At 40.8% G+C, this 24,466-nt stretch overlaps 2 protein-coding genes and 1 long non-coding RNA gene across 5 annotated transcripts in view; 2 read left to right on the top strand and 1 right to left on the bottom strand.

Annotated features, from left to right (window-relative positions):
- Positions 1–3,175, top strand: part of gpm6bb (glycoprotein M6Bb) — a 209,140-nt gene extending 205,965 nt beyond the window's left edge. For both annotated transcript variants that reach the window (XM_078559356.1, XM_078559355.1), the window contains exon 7: positions 961–3,175. In XM_078559356.1, coding sequence (XP_078415482.1) covers positions 961–1,113 — 153 coding nt within the window. In that variant the 3' untranslated portion in view covers positions 1,114–3,175. The remainder of the gene's footprint in view (positions 1–960) is intronic.
- Positions 2,113–24,466, bottom strand: part of ofd1 (OFD1 centriole and centriolar satellite protein) — an 82,415-nt gene continuing 60,061 nt past the window's right edge. For both annotated transcript variants that reach the window (XM_078559348.1, XM_078559349.1), the window contains exons 18-23: positions 21,717–21,817; positions 16,059–16,175; positions 9,210–9,385; positions 7,343–7,468; positions 4,746–4,813; positions 2,113–3,368 (exon numbers count right to left, since the gene is read on the bottom strand). In XM_078559348.1, the coding sequence (XP_078415474.1) occupies positions 3,326–3,368; positions 4,746–4,813; positions 7,343–7,468; positions 9,210–9,385; positions 16,059–16,175; positions 21,717–21,817 (631 nt within the window). In that variant the 3' untranslated portion in view covers positions 2,113–3,325. The remainder of the gene's footprint in view (positions 3,369–4,745; positions 4,814–7,342; positions 7,469–9,209; positions 9,386–16,058; positions 16,176–21,716; positions 21,818–24,466) is intronic.
- On the top strand, positions 21,730–24,432 carry LOC144691349 (uncharacterized). Its single transcript, XR_013579109.1, has 2 exons — positions 21,730–21,856; positions 23,617–24,432. It is a non-coding gene; the product is annotated as an uncharacterized LOC144691349 (long non-coding RNA).

Raw genomic sequence — 24,466 nt, 5'->3', positions numbered from 1 at the left:
ATAAATCTGTGTATTTCTTCGATTTTACTTTAAAAGTTGCTTTTGCAGAGGTGATTTGGAGTTGGAAAAGTTATGAAAGCTTAAGATATGAAATGTTTAATTACTATTCAAAGTTGAGGCTAGTGTGAAGGGAAATTTTAATTAACATTTAACAGAAAAAAGTAAAAGAGAATATAAATGGCAATCTGATTAAATTAATACTGTTGTTTTCTAGCTATCTGAAAATCTTAAGTTAGATAACAGAAGTACTGATTAAGCCAATTTTCGTGGCTAGGTTTTCTTTAGGAGTATTTTAAGATACTGAGGCACAGATTTTCTTGCCAAAGCTTAATTGCCTAGGATAATTATTGTAACTATAACAATGCTCCAACATGACCATTGGGCTTCAGCTTGCAGTCATTAATGTCGATTCAAATATATCCCTCTATAGCACTTCCATTATCAATTTTCTATGACAGCAAAATGCCGTACTCTCTAGCCTACATTTTATGCTGCATTCAGGCAATTTTATAACCATGTTTTTGATATACATTATCCTAAGATAATGAGGATTCTCATTCATGAAGACAGCGTCTTATCCTTCCCAGAATTTATGGTATTGTATACACATACCAACAAAATATCTTGCAAAAAACAAAATGCTGAATTCAGTTTTATAAGATGTGGTTGCTAGCTCTGGTTCATGACTTTCAAAGGTTTTCAGGGCATTGACACATGGACGGTTTTCCATGAAACTAGTTTTCAAGATTTAGCTTTCATATCAATGCTTTCATTGTGCTCACAGCTGTGTCTATGTGCGACCACAAATAACATCTGAGTTGTCTTACTACCCAGAATGACATAGTCCTTAACGTTACCCTTAATTGTAACCTTGTCTTAACAGCTCGGAGTAATTTGACTAGCAGCATGCTATGCATCTTGACATGCTCACTAGCCATCCTCCTCACCCTTCTCTTCCAGATCCATTTCCTCATGATTTTGTCTGCAAACTGGGCGTACTTGAAGGATGCATGCAAAATGCAAATATACCAGGATCTCAAAACGAAGGAAGAGCAGGAACTTCACGATATCCATGCTTCCCGATCAAAAGAACGACTGAATTCTTACACATAAGAACAACACAGTCCAACATTTACCAACAGAGCCATTGAACAGAAAACCTAGCAGCTGTGACAAATCTATAGACTGCTGTGCAGTGCAGATGTGCGTCCACTAACAAGCAGATGTGCAAGTGTTAAGTACAAAACTGAACATCTTCAGTGAGCAGTTTGAATTAATTCCTGTATTACAGATCATTTCTCAGTTCATAAGATTCTGGGAAAGAGTGCTCGGTTTAACAGTATTTTTCCATCTTGAATTGTAATTGGAAAAAAAAAACACAGCATTCTTATAGCCATTAGTCTTTTGGTCCTTTTTTATTTCCATTTCTGGACTAAATTTGCTGTGCAACTGCAGTATGCATTATAAAGCAGGTCAACAGCAGTGTGTTTTTTGGAGGGGAGAGTGGGGGGCGGGGGGAAGAAACACTAAGTTAGCTAGCAGAAGGAAGCCAACTTTTGGAATTCAAGCAAATCCTTCCCAAATGCATAATTGGCTTGCAATGGAGCCCTTGCATTTTCCATATATACAGTAGTCTGCTGATTTATTACTGTAGTCTATGGCCTCCTTTATTTTATAATTTCATTATTAGCAAATCTAAAAGATTCTAGATAGTTTAATCATGCTGCTTTTTTATATATCCCACCTGAAATTAGTATTTTCAGTGTTGCTAATAGCCTGTAAGCAAATAGTAAATATAATCTAAAACATTAACCATTTTTAATCATTTTAATTATACACAGTTTAATTTTAAAATAGTTATTGTCATTAAAGTTAACCCAAAATCACTCATTACTTCGTTTTAGCTCATTTTTGATAGGCAGAAGTGAATAATCAAATCTAGTAAACCTTATTTTATATTTCTGGAAGAGGTGGCCTCATTTCTGCAGTGTTTTCAAAGACAAGAAGTATGATTTTTAAGTGTTCACAATCTTCCTTTACTAAACGTACTCATAAAACTAAGATATGTAAAAGCTAAAGCTTGTAGATTTTGTTTCTGTGATTTTGAACAAAATTTCAGGATCTAACAGTTTAATTATTAGGAAGAAATTGCTGCAGTAATATCTTTGCATGCTGTTAACCTGGAAATTTGTGGTGACAAATTCCAGTAACAGCCATTCTGATAGGAGCGATGTGAAATCCATTCTTCTCATTTTGTTTTGTAATTAAAACATTTTTAATACACAGCATTCTTTCAAACTACTGTACATTAACCTGGCAATATAAACCACTTCACATTTACATATGAAAAGACAGATTAACAAAATTAATGTTTTCATGAGTTTTCTGTGGGAATTTACTTTTCAATTTTAGTAGTTATGTGCTAATTCATTAACAATTGAATAAAAGCTATTTCTTATAGAGCATTAAGATGTTTAAAGAATTCTTGTACATTTCAGCATGTTAAATCCTTTGTATGTGAGACAATGAGCAAACAAAGCATGTGGGTAAATTTGACTAAGGTGTTTTCTTTGAACTAAAAATTAGATCTTGTTAATAACAGAATGTTACCCTGGTTTGTTTAGTTGCTTGAACAAAACATTTTTACGCACTGAAATTGCATGGTTTAGCATCACCTTCTGTAACTTACCTCTTTTATAATCCGATAAGTAAACTATTTTCTACTGTAAGAGTCAGCAGCTTCCTGTAGTTCCCTTTTAGATGGTTAACAAATCATTCCAGCTAGAATTTTACAATTACATACATGCATCAACACTCCCGGAAGAAGTCACAATTCTCTTTATTTTGTTATCTCCAGTATTTTTGGTTTCATCCCATCCTCTTAGTTGTGAAATTTGTGTTAATTTAACTTTCCTTTTCATATTGTCATGTGCCATTTTTAGTTAGTCCTTTCTCTTCTATGTTCCTGTTGTCTGTTTCAGCATCGCTGACACATGATAAGTTAGTGTACATATAAATATCACTCTGAAGAGGTAGTTGTGGCATGCTACACTAGGAACTGGTTCCAAATTCAGATCTGAAGGGATAGATTCATATCACTCGTGAAAGGGGTTGACTTTTTCTCAAACTTGCTTCTGTTTTACAGATACTTTACATTAAAATTGTATCAATATAATCACATTATTTACCAACTCTAAGTATTTTTAAAAACTGTCTTTAGGCAGAGCTTTTTTAAAAATGAAATTGTTTCACTGAAATTGTAAAGTGTACAATGGAATACATTCTGTGATTGGTCTGTGTCAAAATATTGCTCCTGGTGGTGGTTTCACCAGAAATTGTCATCAGCCTCTTCATTAGAATCTGCAGGACTGTAAAAGAAAATATCACTGTAAGCAAAGAATAGCCATGTAGCCAATGTCATTCACTGCAGCCACAGTCCTCATTAAAACAGTTAACCTGGTGGAGCTCAAATACAACATATTCTGAAGGCCCAAGGAGAGGCTAGGCTGGTATCACAGAAAAGCAGATAAAATATGAACACGTTATCACAGATTACTTTCACACATCTCATAGCCATTTCTGACTGAAATCACGGTTTGGGAGCAGGTTTCCTGCTTTTTGTCTGGTTTAGGTATTCTGTGTGAAACAAAGAAATAGGGAAAAAAGAAAACACTCCAAAGGGCAACAAAGGTGTTGCTGCATCAATACAATTCCTAACCCTCGCTGTCGTCAGGATGAAAAATCAGGATGTAAGTATATCCATGGTGCTGTTAGGGAGAGAGTATCAAAGAGTTTAATGAGGTGACAGTGAAGAAATGATGATATTGTTCCAAGTCAGGATGGTGCATGACTAGGAGGAGAGCTTTTAGGTGGTGGCCTTGCAAGCACCTGCTATCCTCGTTCTTCTAGAGGGTACAGGTTACAGGTTGAAAAGGTGCTGTTGAAGGAGCCTTGGCATCTTGTAGATGGTATACATTGCTGCCACAGTGCATTGTTGGTAAAGGAAGTGAAAGTTTAAGGTGTTGCATGGAATGCTAATCAAATGGGCTGCTTTGTCATGGATGGTGTCGAGTTTCTTGACTTGTTGTAGCTGCACTCATCCAGGAATGTGGAAGATATTCCATCTCACTCCTGATTTAGGCCTTATAGTTAGTGGACAAGCCTTGGGGAGTCAAGATGAATTACTTGTTGCAGAATTCCCAGCCTCTGATTTGCTCTAGTAGCTACATTATTTATGTAGCGGATCCAGGTAAATCTCTGGTCCTCAGGATGTTGGCGGTTAGGATCTCAGTGATGGTAATGCCATTGAATGTCAAGAGAGATGATCATTGCTTGGCACCTGTGTGGCACAAATGCTGTTTGTCACTTATCAGTCCAAGCTTGAATATTGGCTTGCTGCATGCAATGGCACTGCTTCATTATCTGAGGAGTCATGAATGGTGCCCTGAAAACCCAGAGTAAGATTTTAAATATGGCTCTGATCATAACGAGCTACAACATTATAGCACAAATTGCTACAATCACTTTATCACTTCCAACTTTAAGGAAATAATGGACACCTTTCAGTGAGGTTCATTCAGCAACAGACATTGCCACTGGGCATTCTGGAGATTTAGGATTACATGGTCTGGGGGTGCATGTTGCAGTGCAATTTTAGTTTTTCCATTATAAGTATGATAGATTGTGTGTTCCGTCTTTAAAAGCACCCTGTCAAGTGTAACTCTGAAGTTTGACTTTGCCCTTACCTGCCAGTTTTGCCATCAGACAGTGTTTGGAGTAAGGAACTCTCTTCTGCTAATTCCTTTTCAGTGCTCTAGAAATAATATTGTGTAATTATTGCATTTTATCAGATTATCAAACTGTCACATACAAAGAAAATACTTATACAGCTTAACAACTCAAATTTATATAGCACCTTTAACAGAGAAAAATGCCTCAAGGTACTTCAGAGAGGTGTGATCAGGCAAAAATGAACAGTGAGACACAGGTAAAGAAAGAGATGGAAGAGGAGGAATTTAAGAGAGGAAACTCCAGAGTGTGGAGCCTAAATAGCTAAAGGCATGTCTGAAAATGGGTGCGGCAAGGGGAGGAAGAATGCACAACATGTCAGAGCCAGGGGAACAAAGTTTGAGTGGTGCTGCAGATGTGAGGACATAAGGGACAAGGCCAAGGTCATGAAGAGATTTACACAAAGAAAATAATTTAAAATTTGATCATTGAGGGCCTGGAAGCCAACGAGGACAAAAGTGACGAGTAAAAGCAACTTGGTACAGGAAAGGAGATGTGCAGCCAAATTTTGGTTAAGCTGAAGTTTATGGAAGAAGAAGAATAGGGGGCAGGCCACAATAGCATTGGAACAGTTATGCTTAACAGTGTTTCATCAGAAAATGTATTGAGGTAGTGTTCGGGTGGATGTTGCTAGAAAGGTGGAACTAAGCAATGGAGAGAACATATCAAGTAATTCAGTAGAAAATCTGTAACAGTAGCAATCTAGGTGCTGCTTTGAACTGCTACTTTCCGTTTAAAAGCCTAGTTCCTCTCCATCACAAGTATGACCCGCTTCCACATCTGTAATATTGTTCACCTCAACCTCAATCTCAACTGCAACTGAGACACTCACGTCAAGGTCACCTCCAGACTAAATTACTTCATCCTCCATCCTCCATAATCGGGAGCTCAACCAAACTGTGTTGTCCATATTTTATTCAGCATTATGTCCGACATGCCCATTGTCCCTCCCATTGGTGATCAATCTTGGCTCCTGGTTCCCCCATAACTATGTTAAGAGCCATTAAATGCATATGGTTGAAATAATTTACGTTAGACAGAAGATAGATAGCAATTCACTTGTTTCAACTCATAGGGTAGAATTTTGCAATCAGCGAGCAGGGGGCGGGGCCCGCTCGCTGATGCGTAAAATGACACAGGATGACATCAGATAGAACCCCCGGTGTCATCCCCTCATTTAAATTTTCAGGAAGGCGGAGGCACAGCCAAATTGGCTGCGGGCCCGCCGACCTGTCAATGGCCAATTGAGGCCGTTGACAGGGTCATTAAAACAATTAGAGGACCTGCCCGTCCAACCTTAAGGTTGGCGGGCAGGCCAGGAGCCCTGGTGGGCTTCTGAAAAAGCATGAAACCTCATCCAGCGGCGGGATGAGGTTTCATGTAGGGATTTGAAAAGTTTAATAAAGTTCTACTCTGATTTATGAACATGTCCCATCTCATGTGACATTGTCACATGAGGGAGACATGTTAAGGAATTTTTTTTTTCTATTTTTAATCTTTTTAGAAGTGTAAGCGATCTCCCTGAGGCAGAGATGTGCGCTCTGTCGTGCGCATGCGTGAAAGTGCGCACTCTCGCATTTGGGGAATCCCCCCCGCCTGCAAAGGGAGCGCATAGTGCTTCCCGCCGGACGTCACGCTGGGCAGGCCTTAATTGGCCGGCCCATGTAAAATGTTGGGGAGGCCCTCTTCTCCGGCGGGGATCGGCTCCCCACCCGCTGGAGATTGGGTCGGGCCCGCCCACCCGGCAGGCAGAAAATTTTGCCCATAATCTTCATTCAGATTTGAAACTACTGAGAACTTTGTGAAAAGTTGTTCTGTGTACTGGGACAAACTATGCAAATTGCAAGTACCTCCAGACTGTTGTCGTCCATTCAAAAGGAATGATGAAAGAATATTTATGAATTGAAATTGAGCAATCAGCATAGAACTTTACTAAAATGTTTTGTCACCATTCGGCATCAGTTTGACAATAAAAACAGTCGCCTGAAATTTCCTCAGGTACTCACTGACGGAAGGGTGGAAAATACGAGAAAAAAAAAGGTAACTAATTGGCTAAAAACAGCCAGCTTTGTTTCTCGAGGTTTCTGCCAACATTCATCTTCTCCATTACATTTTCATACCTCCAGCTTTCTTTTCAAATGCTGACTTTTGCACTAATCAAATTACATTGAAGATTCAATAGCAACAATTTCTGAACTTGCGTGTTTTGTATTTTAGATTAACTCGAATTTACAGAAACAATTTGAAATATCAAATGCATTATTTCAATAGAATATTTTCAGTCTTTGTACATAAATTCAGAGAGCTGATGGAAGCACAAGATGATGTTTATTACATTATATACAATTACTGATTTCCTCCCAAAATAAATAAAACATGAATATCATAAATAGCTAAAAGAGGATGGTATTAAGTTGAAATATTACACTGTTTTGGGAGAAGGAATAAATCTTGAATTCTATATCCAAAAGATTGAAAAACTATCCACTACACTCCCCACTAGCTTCACAAAAAGCCATTCATCTCTCTTTAACAATTCAACATCGAGACTTACCTGTTCCTGCTGTTCATCTTTTTGCTGTTGAATTATTTTCATATATTTCACTAGTGGATCTGTACTTGAAGCTGGCAATTCTACACGCTCTGAAGTCTGCTCCTTTGGTCTTTGTCCATTTCCTTCCTTTAGGTTGTGTAAAGTTCAAAACATTATTGAATTGTACTGGCCCAGAATAAAAAATGCACTTAAAATAGCAAAACCTATTTGAAGAAAGGCCTTCATTCTGATATTAGGAACATTTTGATATTGATAATTATATTAAAGATGATGAAAGATGAATTGCATAGAATAAAAGTCCTGAACATTTTTAAATTTCCACTGATAGGGAAGTTTACAGCATTGCATTTACAACTGAATCGAGAGACCACAAATGGTGATTTTAAATTATTTAGTAGCACAGGGTGAATAACCACAACTTGACCAAAACAGCTGAATGTGGCCTTGTACTTGGCAGTTCCCCACACAAATTTCACCTTGGTTGGAAGAGGAAAGTTTGAAGTTTTGCTATGGTTCAGGTGGAGAGAAAAGATACACAAGTGATTCTAGGAAGCCTCCTAACAACTGATTATAGAATAACATTGAATCTTGGAATGGTATAAAAACAGTCCACTTGACCCATCACTCTTTGCTGGTGTTTTTTCTTGCTTTATCTGATCATTATTGTTTGAATGTTGATAGTAACCCATGAGCTAACATTAGCATTAAAATTAAACTAGTGGAAAATTTCTGGCTAACGAGGGCTGAATATTTCACCCATATGGAGCAGGGCAGACATAAATCATCGGCATCCGTGATTCCCAGTGCTACGCTGCGCCGGGACCATTTTCACAGAGACCTGATGGGGTTGGAAGGGCTTCCTGTTCATAAGCAGCAGGTAGCTAATTAAGGGGAGATAAGTGTCTTTAAAGGTCATTTACAGAGGCTGGGTGGAATTTCCTAGTTGACCTGTGGGCATCCCCAAGGTGCAGGACTAGGCCTGTCTGGCTACAGCTGCAGCAGCAGGCCACCTTGGGGGGCCGGGGGGGATTTTCCCTTCACAATGGTGTTCAGCTGCTGAGGCAATTTTTACATTTAAAAATTTGGGAGAGTGCACCTCAAGATGGCCCTCTCTCTCTCTCTTACCTAACTGCAAGCTGCAGCTCCTTCTAATCTGAAGGGCCTCCTATTGGGCCTCCCATATTGAGAACCCTCCTGCCATCCTTAATTGGACGACGAGCTTGCCCTCTGGTCACTAATTGGCTAGTTTAGGCAAAATCACTGCTGGGTGACCGTTTCTCCACACAGTCCATGCTCATGACCACCATTCAACCCCATCAATCCAAAACCTAAAATCCTACCCTAGTCTAATTCCACTCTTCTGCTTGTGCTCCAAACCCTTTCATGTAATGTGGGTGTCACTGGCAAGGCCAGCATTTGTTGTCCGTTCCTAATTGTACTTGAACTGAGTAGCTTGCAAGGCCATCTCAGAGGGCAGTTAAGAGTCAACCACATTGTTGTGGATCTAGAGTCACATGTAGGCCAGACCAGGTAGGGATTGCCGATTTTCTTCCCTAAAGGACAATTAGGCAGTGTTGCTCACAGGTCTTTTAGAATGTGAACTGCCGTGTTCTACATACATTATCCTTCTCATCGAGATTTTGCAGTTATCTTTCAATGACTTTATCTATCTGTTAGGGTGGTAGCAGGTTTTGGAATCATGGCTAGAGGTCAGACAGCTTTTTCCTGATGCTGCTTCTGAAATGCTTTCCAGTAATAGTAATAATAGTAACCTCCATAAAATACAGGGGCAATATGTAATGCAGTAATGGACAAAATATGAAGTGACAGCTGTAAAATGCCATACCATACTGGAAGATGTGCTTACCTTTTCCTGTTCTAGGCATTCCAGTTCGCTCTGTTCTCTATCCCTGGCTTCCTGCCTTTCCAGACACTGTTTCTCCTTATCTCTTTGTCTCTGATCTTCACATGCCTGTTCTTCTTCTCCTTTGCATTTTTCACCCTCTCTGCTTTTTTCTTCTTCTTCTGAACTTTTGAATTTACCTGCACGTCATTTAAACCGTATTAGGAATAGCTGAAATAGACAAATTTATTCTCTTAACTCATTCTGATTCTGGGGTCATCATTTTCAAACTAAGGAATAAAGGAATGAATATATGGACACATTGGGGAAGCAGTAGTGTAGTGGTATTGCCACTAGACAGGTATTCTAGGGTAATGCCTAGGTTCGAATCCCACCATGGCAGATGGTGGAATTTGAATTCAATTAAAATCCGGAACTAAACGTCTAACGATGACCATAAAACCATTGTTGATTGTCATAAAAAACCATCTAATATACTTTAGGGAAGGAAAGCTGCTGTCCTTACCTGGTCTGGCCTACACGTGACTCCAGACCCACAGCAATGTGGTTGACTCTTAAATGCCCTCTGAACAAGTGCGGTTAGGGATGGCAACAAATGCAGGCCTAGCCAGCAACACCGATATCACATGAACGAAAAAAAAATTAGGGGTTGACTCCAAGGATATAAATCTCATTTTGTGTTTTGGATCAGAATCTGGGTCAAAAGGGGGTCCCCTATGCACATTATGTCAGGAGCAGTCACCCAACTTGCATTTTGCCTAATTTGGCCAATTAGCAGAGGGCACTCTTGTCATCCAATTAAGGATGACAGGCAGGCTGCGAAGTTAGAGGGCCAATAGGATGCCCTCAGCATGGAAGGAGCTGCAGCCTGCTGTTGCAGGTAAGGGAGAGAGACGCTTTTAAAAGATTTGAAGTAAAAATGGCCATAGCTGCCGGGCCACTAGTGTGTAGCTGGAACCCCCTCCATAAGGCAGCCTGTGGCTGCAACTGTGACCAGGTAGGGTGGGTGGCCTTAGTCATCTTTTGATCCTTAATTGGCCCTTTAACAAGCTTAACTAGCTACCTGTCAACTGTGGGCAAGGTATCTGTTCTGCCCCTGAACCGGCCTTCCCTAAAAAACTCCAGGGCAGTAAACCTGTGCACCCGCTCCGTTCCTGCACACACATTTCAGTGAAAATTCTGACCCATGTTCCCTTGTCATGACAACAAAGATCTTTCTGCCAGATTTGATTATTCAAAGATCCTTCCTATATGGGATTTCGATGAGTCATTTGACACAGCAAGGTCAAGGCCAAAGATTCCCTGATCAGCATGTGTTGGATCATTATGAATGATCTATGCAATATCTCTGCCAAGAGATTAAAAGCCTATCTGTGTGAGAGAGTTGTAGTGAAATTTTAGCAATCTATGTAGTTTGCAATCTCTAGCTATATACAGCACCCAATTACTAAAATGATGCAGATTTCCTTCTAGACCTGTATGGTCAGACCTGCTGTCCACTGAAAGCAATTGCTCTATATTCTGAATCAATCTTTCCATGTGGTTTTGAACAGATAGGTTTATTAGGTTCCCCCACATGACAGCAGTGTGTCACGCCCAAGAGGAGGAGTGCCTAAACAGTTGTGGCAAGGCTCAAAGCTGTGTACAGTACCTGTAGGATCCAAGAACTAATGCGCGAGAAGATGATATACATGAAAATAGTCTGACTAGGTAAGTCAATCCAGGAGTACCATGTGCCAAATAGATGGCGTAATTATGCATGCCACAAAGTGTTGCCCGTTAATGTTCTATTTACTACTTATCCATGTCAAACTTCCATATCACCTGCTAGCTCGTTCACTGAATTTCAAACATGTATATGCTTCAGTAGGCACATATTACAGATCAAAAGTCTTGACATGCTTAAAACTTCAACTGCTTAACTCAACCTAGTTCCAAGATGCATAGCTGCTTACTAACATCCAGAATGGTCGGCAGGACGGACACACGCCTGTAACCGTTTGTGTTCCTCCAATTTACAACATTTCAATAATACTTCTCTGCTTGCACAATTTGCTAAATACAAGGGGAACACCCTGTGCTGGAAAAATGATGATATTTCACAAACACTCAATTTCTTGGGGAAGTCACTCTAAACACCCTTGCGAATGGAGGCAATGGGATAGTGAAGCCAACAAGATAGTACTATCCAGTTTTATATCTTGTGCCCCTTTACTCTCATTGCCACACAGTCATAGGCATAACTGCACAAACTTAACATAAGTACACAGCAAGGCCAGTTCTTTTTTGGAGGTGTGAACTGAAACCAGCTTTATAACCTTTGTTCGTTTTTATTTGTTGCAGACCTGAAAAGTAACCTCTTGTTAATTCCAATTGCGCAGAAGACGACAGCACCACAAAGAACCCTAAACCTCATCAATGTTTCTAAGCACTTACATAGTTGCACATATTACTATGGATGCATTTTGTGGGTCTGAAGGGATACACTGCAACTCACCCAGTATATGTTTGAGGAGAAGCTAATGGAAATAAAAAGAAGTCCACTTGCCAAACTCCCAAACATCTATGCTTTCTCTTAAAAATCCTTAAGCAGTGTGGTGAAATTAGTTATGACACTCCTTCTTTAGGAAAGCAGATGAAAATGTTGGCCATGCTGTTGCCTACATCAGTCACCAGTTTGAAACAGATTTAGCTGCCACATTTTGACGAAAGGTCATTGATCTGAAATTTTAGGCGAATTTTTGAACACCTGCAGAGGCAAACCGGCAGGAGTCCCAGTTTTTCCCATCTCAGGGCCATTTTTGTAGAGGCTGAATTGGGAGGGGAGGTGGTGACTGTTAGCCACCCGCAAGCGGTGATAGCAATTAATTAGACCCCCTCAAGAGCCTATTAAGGCCACTCTGCTGGCACTGATTGAAATTTTCCAGTCAGCATGCGGGCTCCTCACTGAGGCTGAAAACCGGGCAAGGGTCAGAGGTGGACTCCCAGTTGCAGATCAGGGACCTGGCCTGAGTTGAGGGTTGACTTGCAGTAAAAACAGAAAATGTTGGAAAATCTCAGCAGGTCTGGCAGTGTCTGTGGAGAGAGAAAAACAGAGTTAACATTTCGAGTCCGTATGACTCTCCTTCAGAGCTGAAGAGATAAAGAGAAGTAGAAACGTGATGGATTTTATACTGTTTAAGAGGGGGTGGAGCAGGTCGAGCAAAATAGGTCAAGGATAGGTGGGAGCTAAGGAGAAATTTGACTAAGATGTCATAGACACAGGACAAGGGGGTGTTAATGGTAGTGTTAAAGATTAAAGAAGGTGCTGATAGTGACATAATGGTAAGATAGCAGAATGTGTTAATAGCAGAACAAGGGTCAGCGCTCTGTGAAAGCAGAATAAAAAGAAGTGACAGATGGCCCTGTTGCGGGGTGGGGGGTGGAGCTTGGGGAAAAAGGATAAAAAATGAATGAATAAATAAAATTTTTAAAAATTGGATTAAAAAGGGGGTAAGGGTGGAGGAAAGAGTTCATGGTCTGAAGTTGAACTCAATGTTAAGTTCGGAAAGCTGTCAAATGTCTCTGTAAAGTGACCCCTCTGTCTCCACTTCTGGTGATAGACTGTCCACCAATATTCATTACAAGCCCACCAACTCCCACAGCTACCTCAACTACAGATCCTCACACCCCGCTTCCTGTAAGGACTCCACCCCATTCTCCCAGTTCCTTCACCTCCATCACATCTGTTCCAATGCTGCTACCTTTCAAAATGGCGCTTCTGACATGTCTTTCTTTTTCCTTAGCGAGGGTTCCTCCGACTGTGGTTGACAGGACCCTCAACTGTGTCCAACCCATCTCCCACACCTCTGCCCTTATCCCTTCCCCTCTCTCCCAGAACCACGATAGGGTCCCCCTTGTTCTCACCCCACTGGCCTCCGCATTCAAATTATCATCCTCAGCCATTTCCGCCAACTCCAGCATGGTGCCACCACCAAACACATCTTCCCCTCACCTTCCACCCCCGTCAGCATTCCGTAGGGATCATTCCCTCTGTGACACCCTGTTCCACTCCTTCATCACCCTCAACTCCTCATCCCCTTCCCACGGCACCTTCCCATACAATTGTAGAAGGTGCACCACCTGCCCCTTTATGTCCTTCCTCATCACCGTCCAAGGCCCCAAACACTCCTTTCAGATGAAGCAGCAATTCATTTGCACCTCCTTCAATTTGGTCTACTGTATTTGTTGCTCACCATCCAAGGCCCCAAACACTCCTTTCAGATGAAGCAGCAATTCATTTGCTCCTCCTTCAATTTGGTCTACTGTATTCGTTGCTCACCATCCAAGGCCCCAAACACTCCTTTCAGATGAAGCAGCGATTCACTTGCACCTCCTTCCTTCCAATTTGGTCTACTGTCTTCGTTGCTCCCAGTGCAATCTCCTCTAGATTGGGGAGGCTAAACGCAAACTGGGTGACCGATTTATGGAACACCTTCACTCAGTCCACAAGCATGACCCAGACCTTCCTGTTGCTTGCCATTTCAACACACCACCTTGCTCTCAAGCCCACATGTCTGTCCTTGGCTGGCTGCATTGTTCCAGTGAAGCCCAATGCAAACTGAAGAAACAGCCTTCTGGACTTAACATTGAGTTAATCAAATTCAGACCTTGAACTCTCTCCTCCATCTTTACCATTTTTTTAATCCAATTATGTTTATTTATTTATTTATACCGTTTTTTTTTAATCCTTTTTCCCCAACCTCCCCTACCCCTCCCCAACAGAACCACCTGTCTCTTGCTTTTATGTTTTGCTTTCACAGAGCACTGACCCATATTCTGCTATTAACATATTCTGCTATCTTACCTTTATGCCACTACAGCACCTTCTTCAGTCCTTAACACTATTATTAACACTCCCTCTGTCCTGTGTCCATGACATCTTTGTCAAATTTCTATTTCTACTTCCCTTTAGCTCTGAAGAAGATTAATACGGACTATTTCTCTCACCACAGATGCTGCCAGACCTGCTGAGTTTTCCAGTTCTGAAGAAGAGTCATACGGACTCAAAACATTAACTCTATTTCTCTCTCCACTAGTGCTGCCAGACCTGCTGAGTTTATCCAGCATTTTCTGTTTCTATTTCAGATTTTCAGCATGTGCAGTATTTTGCTTTTATCTTAGTGTTGCAAAGCCTTGCAACTGGTGCCATTACAGCATATGGAGGCTGCTATTCTCAGTTATCGTTAGACTAAAGGCCTTCAGAGCTGACTGGTGGCAAAATGGTTGGTATGGACAGTGCGGCTCAGTTGCCCATTGATCCTCCTGCTGTATCTTCTTTCATCTTGTTCCACCTCAAGTATAAAATCCAAACCAATGGCCATCATTAAATTTATCTTCACTTGTCACCTGTCAAGGGATTCTGCAGCTTGTGGCTCCCTACGTTCTTTGTAAGTTGGTATTGAAAGAATTCCTTTTCATGTGCCCTCCATTTTTTTTTAATTCATTCATGAAATGTGGGCTTCGTTGGCTGGGCCAGCATTTATTGCCCATCCCTAGCTGCCCTTGAGAAGGTGGTGGTGAGCTGCCATCTTGAACCGCTGCAGTCCATTTGGTGTAGGTACACCCTGTTAGGAAGGCAGTTCCAGGGTTTTGATCCAGCGATAGTGAAGGAACGGCGATGTATTTCCAAGTGAGTGACTTGGAGGGGAACTTCCAGGTGGTGGTGTTCCCATCTATCAGCTGCCCTTGTCCTTCTAGGTGGTAGTGGTCATGGGTTTGGAAGGTGCTGTCTAAGGAGCCTTGGTGAATTCCTGCAGTGCATCTTGTAGATGGTACATACTGCTGCTACTGTGCGTCAAAAGTGGAGGGAGTGAATGTCTATGGATGTGGTGCCAATCAAGCGGACTGCTTTGTCCTGGACAGTGTCCAACTTCTTCAGTGTTGTAGGAGCTGCACTCATCCAGGCAAGTGGGGAGTATTCCATCACCCTCCTGACTTGTGCCTTGTAGATGATGGACAGGCTTTGGGGAGTCAGGAGGTGAGTTACTTGCTGCACGATTTTCCCCACTGACTCCACTTACAGTCCACTCTAAGGAACTTATTGGGCGATAATTGTTTTTTGGAACATTTAAAAGCAAGCTTACCATAGAGAGCAAATAAAATTTGTCCCCCAAAAGTTAAATAATAATTAAAATGTCAAACTTCGAAAAAAATCTGTAAAACGGGATTAAAAGATTACTGCAAACATTGCAAAAAAAAAAGCATATTCCACTTCAAGAATTAAATCACACATGGAGTTTTGAGTGGGTCTATTCAAAATAGGTTTTGAAAGAAAAATAAATAAACCTGGCTCATATATGGGGTAAATTATGCCTGGTATTTATTTAATACTTTTTCCTGTATTCTGTACCTTAATGACGCTATGGTATGACATGTATTCAAGCACAATAGGACATGAAATGAGGCCAGTTAGAAAATTACAGTCAGAGGATTTGAGGGTAAAATCTACTGTAGACCAGCTCGCCCAATTTTCAGATCTCCTGCACCCATTCTGCCCCTGCATGTTGAGCACTGAGTTGACTCCAATATGTCTAGATGATTTCTCCCACTTTATGAGAAGGTAATCAATTCTATTTGCACATGGAGCTGAACAGACAAGAATGAAGAGCATTCATCGCCCTTTATAACAAATTTACAGTATAGGAGTAATGATACTATCCCAAGTACTTTTGAGTACTGACAAAAGCCCTGCAAACACTAACTCCAAAGTTCAATTCTTAGAAAAACAAGTAATTTTCTCACAATTTCTCAAAGGTCAATACAACAGCCTACACTCTCATGCGATATATCACATGATGGTAGTAAACTCACATTTATCTGGTGGAGATAAAATTACTTCTTGGTCCAGTGAAGAAACAGATCCTCTATTCACATTTTCCTCCCAGTGCTGGGGCAAATTCTTGTCAAGTGTTGGAATGTCTTCTTGCACTATAAGAAATATACAATGGGTCCTTTGTTTAATTCCAACAATGAAATGGAAGGCAAGACAGTAAAAGCAGTACTCTCAGAATATCAACAAATCATTACCTTTTCTGGCCAGATTCTTCATTCACCCATTAAAAGCTTCATCTCCCATTGCTTTCTCAAACAAGATTTGCATGTTAATCCTCGGTAAATCTCTGTTCAGAAAATCACTCTCAAAAATTTTAACTGTCTGGGAAACTGGAAAATGCTTATTATTCTTTGTAGTCTGAGTTAACTCTTTCACCAACAAAAAGATCCCTGAACCGCACGTGGACTGCAGCGGTTCAAGAAGGCAGCTCACCACCACCTTCTCAAGGGCAACTAGGGATGGGCAATAAATACTGGCCCAGCCAGCGAAGCCCACATCCCGTGAACGAACAAAAAAAAACATTTATCTGTGCAGTCTTTGAAGCAATGTATTTCCATTTTAATTACTCTCAAAAGTTTGCAGTTTTATTTCAACATTGGCACATCTGTGTTTGCATTTATTATTCCTTTAAAATTATAAATCTACAAAGCAGTTACTCCTGTAGCTTCAGTGAGAATGCTGAGATTCTCAGGAGACTGCAAGATTGAATATCAGCCATCTTGGACATTCAGTTCCTCAAGCCTTCATTGAGGTAGTATTGCCAATTCGTTGTAAGCTGTCAGATGAGATAATGAACTTGCCATCTCTAGGGGAGCAAAAACAAGCAGGAGCAGTTTACGTCAAGTTACTACTGAGCAACAGAGGCTGCTATCGAGAAAACACTAATCCATACCATCCCCTTCTCCTTGTTAAAGCAAGAAATTTGATGGTAGGAGGCAGCATTTCGGGAGTTAAAAAGGGGAGGTAGGGAAATGGCAGAACATATATATTTTTAGAAATAAACAAGAGAAAAGTATTTGAACATTTTCTTTATCTATGCTTTACATCTGTCTCAATCGCTCCTGTTTACTCCTCTTTTTGCAGACCAAAAAAAAAAAATAATTTGTAGTTATTACAATAAAGTAAATAACTCTTGACTGAACAGTTACAAATAAATCAGCAAACTTCTTTAAAAGAATTGCATTCTAATGTTTATTTGCTCTTAGCCTCGACTGAAACTCTAAGAAAGTCAAGAGTGGACAAGAATTCAAAATTCTCAGATGAATTCCTGATAATGATTAGTTTTCTAGTCCCAAACTAGCAGTCAATTTAGGTTTTCTAACTTTTGACTGATGACAATTACAAAGGTAGTCCTGCACATTGATGCTTAAAGAACTAGAATACATGGTGCAAAGACAGTGAGTTCATACTCCACTATTCCTCACACACATGTTCCCGATTTCAGGATTAGTACGTTTTCACCTCAACAAGGGTAGAGGCAGTACCGGATCTAGTTGAAGAAAATAAAGTGGGGGAAATAGGTAATTTAATAGTTGGGAACACCTAGGAAATAGAAACATAATGAAAATAATTTGATATAAAAAGTCAAAGATAAAGGTGCTTGACTGGAAAAGAAAGTCAATCTCAATTAGATAAAAGGGGAATTAATCTGTATAAATTAGAAAGAAAAACTGGTCAAGACAGTGTAGGGTTGACACCGGAGAAGATGAGGGTACTGACTTGTTATATTCTCATAAGATGTAAAGGTTATGCAGCAAAAGCTGGATTCCTTAGATAGCTAGAGAAACTAAAATTAAAATTAGGCTCAAGAAAAAGGCATATGATATACCTTGGACTGATGAGAGAAAAGAAAACCCGAATATAAACAATATAATGGGGCAACAAAGAAAAGTAGAAAGGCTAAGACTGTTAGAGGGAATGAACAAAAACTGGTAGCCAAATAAAGGCTTTTATAAAGAATAGTTAAAGATAGTAGAGCACTGATTGAGATGAATAAGGAAACCCTTTTATGGAAGAGAAGAGAATAGCAGGTATTCTAATTGAGCATTTTTCTTCAGTTTTCACAAAGAATGTCATATTGGGAAAGAAAGGATACAAGAACAGAAGGTACAGCAATTAGGAATAACTACAAACTAAAAACAGAATGAATGCAGATGAATAAGTAATACTGAGAAAAATTGGATAAAATTAACATTCATTTAGAAAGGCATTGTGAAATTAACCATGGCCATCATAGGCTTGTAAAAACGGAGTCATGTATGATAAATTGATCAGTTCTTTGCAAAACTAACAAAATGGAATGGATTTTCAATAGTGTTTGATAAGGAGCTATATAAGTGGCTTGTTCATGAAGCTAAAACACGTGGGCCTGAATTTTGTGCTTGTCATGCGTGCGTGATAGGTGGGCCCGGAAGCAGACACGATATGTGGTTCTGGCCGCGATCGCAACTGACATGCGATTTCACGCTGGATGGCTAATTAACTGATGACCAGCATGAAACACGTGCTGAAAGGGGCTCAGTGCTGCCAAGGGGGTGGGGCAGGTGCCAAGACAAAGTGAGGGTGCAGGCAGGTGTGTTAAACTGAGCTCCCTGAAGGCTGACAACTGCTGTTGAGCTGCCTCAGGGAGCTGCAGTATTGTTGAAAGGATATTTGCACAAACGAAATGCTACAAACCATCTCTAATGCAACTCCAAACAACTGACAGCAGTGCTCCTAGTTCCTCAACTTTCTAACATCATCTGGGCATTTTACCCCACCCTGGATTGGGAATAATGCAAAAATGTGAAGGCCACCTGGCCGATTGGCCTGTGCATCAGACGTAAAAGCGCATGGGCCATTAAAAATCCCAGTCAATTGGGGCTTTAATTGGCTCAATTGGAACTTGGTCGGCTGGCACACTAACGACTCCAGCGTGCGCCAGCCAGCCATGATATCGCATGCAATATCGCTATGACATAGGGATGCCGCCTGGTTCTAGTTCGGGTTGGCCGCGCATCCAATCGCAGCACCTAAAATTCTGGCCATAGGCTTCGAAAATTGATAGGCTGCTCCTGTTTGACAGACATAAAAGGGACACAGAAGTGTTCGATATGGAAAGGGGCATGCACAAATGCATCTGAGGTGTGCACCATCCGCCATATATTGGTACAGGCATCGAGGGCCTTTGCCTAAAACGGGCTTTAGGCTCTTTGCATATGCAAATTAGAGGCCTAATAACCAATTGAGGCTGCCTTTACAAAATTGGGCTGCCCTGAATGCAGCTGGTGCCAGGCTACCATCTTAAAGTTTTTTTTTTAATGAAAAGCACTTACCCAATTGTGGGGCCATGAGGAATGTCCCTCCCTGTTTCACATTAAAGCTATGGGCCACTGCAAGCCCCCAACTCTGATTGCCTGCCTCCTTCCCTCTCCAGGTGGCTGCCTCCCCTGCTCCATGTCGCTGACTAGTCCCCTCTCCTCTTTCAACTGCTACAAGGGCTACATCTGGCAAAAGAATCAGTCCAGACTTCAAATAAACTTTGCTGGTGAGCTACCTGGGCACACCCAGCAGCTTCAAGTGAATCAAATCCAAGAAACAATTTGCGTAAGCCCATTGTAAAATAGTGATCATTCCTTGCTTCTAATTTACGCAGGCTGCTGGTGCAAACCAATTTCGAGTATATCTCATGGTATTAAAAGGTAATGCAACAGCAAGGATAGGAAGTTAATTAAAACGATAGAAAACAGAATAGTGCTTCGTTATGTTCCTTGGACTGGAGGGAAGTAAAAAAATCGTATTTATAGAAAATGGGAAGTAGTAACAGAAGTGTGTGCTATAGCCCCTTGAGCCTGCTCTGAAAAATGTAGTCACTGTTATGTAGGAAATGTGGCAGCCAATTGACATTCACCAAGGTGCCACAAACAGCAATAAGATAGTGATAAAATAATCCGGGGGCAGGATTTTCCATTTGGCATGCAGGGGCGGGCTTGACACGCTGGAGCATAAAACGACGCGTGATGATGATGGGCGTGCGTCCCGAGGTCATCGTACTATCTTGTGATATTTTGTTCTGTGCGCGCGCGCTGAGGCTGGCCAAGGCCATTAAACAGGTAATTAACATGAATGTTACGCTGCAGGTCCAACCTAATGGTTGGCAGGCAAGCAAAAAGGCCAAGCAGCCTTTACATTTTTTAGGAAATCTTATCCATGAGCGGGATGAGGTTTCGTAAAGTTAATAATGATTATATAAAAACTTTCCTGAAAAACAAAAACATGTCCCATCTCATGTGACACAGTCACATGAGGGGACATGTTTCATTACATTTTTGCAGCTCTGTGCCTCAGGGCGATTGAAGTGCTCTATCGCACACATGTGCGACACCCCCCCGCTCCCCGTCCGCACAGATAGCGCTCAGCACTACCGCTCGTGTATTACGATGGGCGGGCCTTAATTGGGCTACCCGCTTAAAATGGCGGTGCGGAGCTGATTGCGGGCAGCGGTCGGATTCCCGACTGTCCCCACCCGCTCCTACCAAGCCCGCCCGCTCCTGCCAAGCCCGCCCGACCAACCAATGAAAAATCCTGGCCTGGGTGATTCCGGATGAAGGCTAAATGTTGGCCAGGATACCAGGGTGAACTCTCTTACTCTTCTCTGAATAGTGCTGTGGAATAATTTACATCCACCTGATAGGACAGACAAAGATTCCTCATCCAAAGAATGGCATGTCAGATATTACTGTTTACAACTAGAGGACATAAAATTAAAGTCATCACCAAAAGAACAAAGGGAAAGGTGAGGAGTTTCTTTATTAAGCAGGGGGCTGTTAATAAATGGAAGGCGACACCAGGAATATTATTAGAAGTAGAATGCAGAAAGCTTTTTAAAAAGCAAGTTGCTCAATACTTGAAAAATAAAAATTTTAAGCAGAGGAATGGGGTTGCATAGTTTGCCTTTTCGGATGGCAAGGAAAGGTAGAATTGCCTCTCTATCTGCTTTAAAAGTGTATCATCTTTCTTCCTATTCTCATTTTGACTTTTGCATCCTTAGCATTCTCACTTTGGAACATAACTGAATGAATCTCCACAAATAAAACTTGTCATTAAAACTTATCATACTTATTCTTGTGTTGTTCAGCCCATAAATAGGAAAAGTGGTTATACCTAATTCAGCCCTTACTTGCCTCACAATTTCCCCATCTTTGCATATTCACATTCTATTGTGACTTCTTCCACTTTTATCTCATTTCTTTCTGTTCCTTTCATAAACTGACTGAGAAGATCTTTGTATAACGCACAGCAGTTTTCTCCCTGTTCCAATCATTTTAAAAATCATTATGTGCATTAGCTAGTTCTTGGTTTAAAAAAATAAGTTGCTCAAATTCCTGTAGTTCTGGAATTTACCTGTTGGTCCCTTCTTTCACCACCCCCAAACTCTTTGTTGTGATTAGTCCAATTTAAGTGACACATTTGCCTTCCAATTCCAACCCTGTTGATGGATCTCAATATGAAATGTTAATGTCTTTCTCTTTCAAATGCTGACTAATCAGATATGCATTTTCTGCTTTTGCATTATAGTTCCAGCCTTTGAAGTTTTCATTCCATCTATAAAATAAGATGGAACGGTCGATACTTTCATAGCCATATGTTTAGCTTACCTAGTTCACAATAGTCATCTGATTGCTCGATCAGTTCTTCAAGCCTTTGAATTGTTGAAGATTGACGAGATGCACTATTATCAACCGGACTATTTTCTGATCTGGATAGAAATTGGGAAAAAAAAGCCAAATGATACAAGGTGTGCACTGCTATTAAAGCAGAAATACATTTGATTTTAATACCGTTACAAATTATGAATTTTAAACAGAACACCGGAGGTAAAATTTCAGGTCACTAAAAATGTAGTCATCCATCCATTAAGCAGAGTGTTGAGACGCAGTGGACTAAATTTACTACAATAAGTAGCATTGGACAAATATTAATAATGATATATCAAATTAGATGAATACAGCAAATTACACAGAACTGAAAAATAAAATCAGATGAACAGCTATATAAAGAACTGATAATGTAGAATAGGTGTATTGGTAATATTAAGAGTTATTCACATATTATTGCATTTTGTTGTAATAATGTCATCCTCAGTATCAATCACCATACTCTAGGGGATTGGATTTTCCCATCCTGAATTGGGATGGACAGAGGCAGAACAGCAAAAGAAAAAATTAATGGCACTGGTGGCCTGCGTGCCGGTCTGCCACCTCTGTTCCTGACTCCGGCGTCACGGTTTTCCCCAAGCAGGGGGCGGGAGGGAAAGTGAAGGTGCGTGCATCATTATTTGGGTGGATTATGGTCATTAGAGAGCTCGTTAATCACTTGCCTTCTGGCCTCCCTTTATATGAGGACAGGCAGCCATTAGGAGCTCTCTGAAGTTGATCAGCTGCAACCTGGCAGGAACAGGGATGGCAGTGTTTGAACAATTTTATTTATTGCAAAATAATTTGGAAAATTTGGACCAAAAAAGTAGTACTGGGCAGTAATAAAATTCTAGTAACCAACTATTTCCTACCCTATCCCGGGTCCCAGCTCTCCATCTGCCCTGGCCACTTTGAACATGACGCTCCTCTCATTTTTTTTTTAAGACCACGCACAAACGGCAGACAGCAATGGCTGCCGATTCTAGCCACAATGTGGCCCACTTCCCTGGTGCCCCACCTCCATCTCCACTAATTGGGCAGCAGAGCCGTCTCTAGGGTCACTAAGACCATGATCCCAGTTTAGAAAATTGAAGTGAGAAAAATTACTCCAAGTAGATTGACTTAATCAATCAACTTGATGAATTACTCAATATTCCACACTTATCAATGCTAATTATCACAGGTGCATTAATGGCTAACTAGTTACAGTTTTGTTGTGCCTATGGTGCTGTATTTACTTTGCCAATAACAATAATTTTATAATTTTAAATAATTTTATAATGGTAAATGGAAGTGCAGCTTTCTTCCTCTACCTGAGAAATTAGCAGAGCAGTTATATTGTGTGCGGGAGTGATAGAAAGCGTAGAAGACATTTGTAAGGTGAAGAAACTAAACTAACACTAATCAAACGGATTTCACTTGGGGTCACATTCAAATGGGGGAAGAGAAGACTTTTGTTCCATCAGCCTAGGCTGCATTTTGAGCAATGACCCAAGAGGCATGTTGGCATCCTGAAAATTCCTCTTAACATCATTGTGGGAGATCCTGCACCATATGGACTGCAGCAGTTCATTAAGACAGCTTACCATCACCTTTTCAAGGGCAACTAGGGATGATCAATAAATGCTGACCTTGCCAGCGCCACTCACATCCCAGGAAGGAATAAGAAAATTACAGGCATTGACATTCCAGATTTAGTGTATGTTGCTGATTTATTGATTATCTTAATTACTTCTGTCCTGGCCAGAAAACAGGAAGAAAAAAAATCTATCTATATATACACGTCAGCTTGGCTTTTTATCAAATTATTTTTTCTGTTTTCCAAAATGGACAATTACTGGGCTGATAAAAATGGCTGCAGCTGATCCCATGCTGGTTTCTGGAAGATTCTAAGCTGTTCCAATGGACAAAGGCTACCTCATCATCCAGGAATGTGACTTGTATTATATAAACATTCCAGCCAATCCAACACAAGGGATTTGTAGACGATAAGTCTGCACCAGCCAGCTATGGATGAAGGTAGAGCTATTTGTGACTCCTAATCTCCAATGTTGTGATAATGGCCCCACTGTTACCTGCTCCAAAACGCAATGAGTTTCAAGCAGGCACCTCGTTAGCTAAATAGTTCAATCCAAAATCACCCTGTCACATAACCGAGACTTGAGCTGTTTGAATTCCTTTAATTATACAGCTCTTGAATTTTCTCTTCAGTCCCTGTTTGACCTCAGAAGAGAAGCAGGACTCCAGGCAAGCAGCCTGCCTCTGTCTACCATTTTACCATCCAGCAGATAGCAGCAGTAAGAACTCGATCCAAGTCAATGGCCTGGCCCTCATCTGCACTGTGAACTACTGGAATCTTGGAACTTCTGTACCTGTGCCTTCAAGACTAATTATCTCTACATGTCTTCTTCCGTCGTGGAAGTCCTTGCTTCTGGGATGCTGGATCACCCTGCAACAGTTTCAGCCTGCTAGCCTCTGAAGGAATATACCACTGGACTTTTGATTCTGGACTGTGGACTCATGTGAAACCATAACTGTTATTTTTATCGTGGTCTTGCCCTGTACCCCTTTCTTTCCCATATCCCTCTTTTATTGTATGAGTGTAAAAAGGGGCGGACGTTGCGAAACCCCTTTCCCGCGTTTTGTGTGTGTAAAATAAACCAACCTTTTTATTTTACCTTATCTCGAGTTTGCTGTGGAGTTATTAATAG

This window comes from Cetorhinus maximus, chromosome 16 (assembly GCF_964194155.1).
Source record: "Cetorhinus maximus chromosome 16, sCetMax3.hap1.1, whole genome shotgun sequence".
Classification (NCBI taxonomy): Eukaryota; Metazoa; Chordata; class Chondrichthyes; order Lamniformes; family Cetorhinidae; genus Cetorhinus; species Cetorhinus maximus.
The sequence above is the reverse complement of the archived record's forward strand: the minus strand, read 5'-3'. Positions and strand labels throughout refer to the sequence as shown.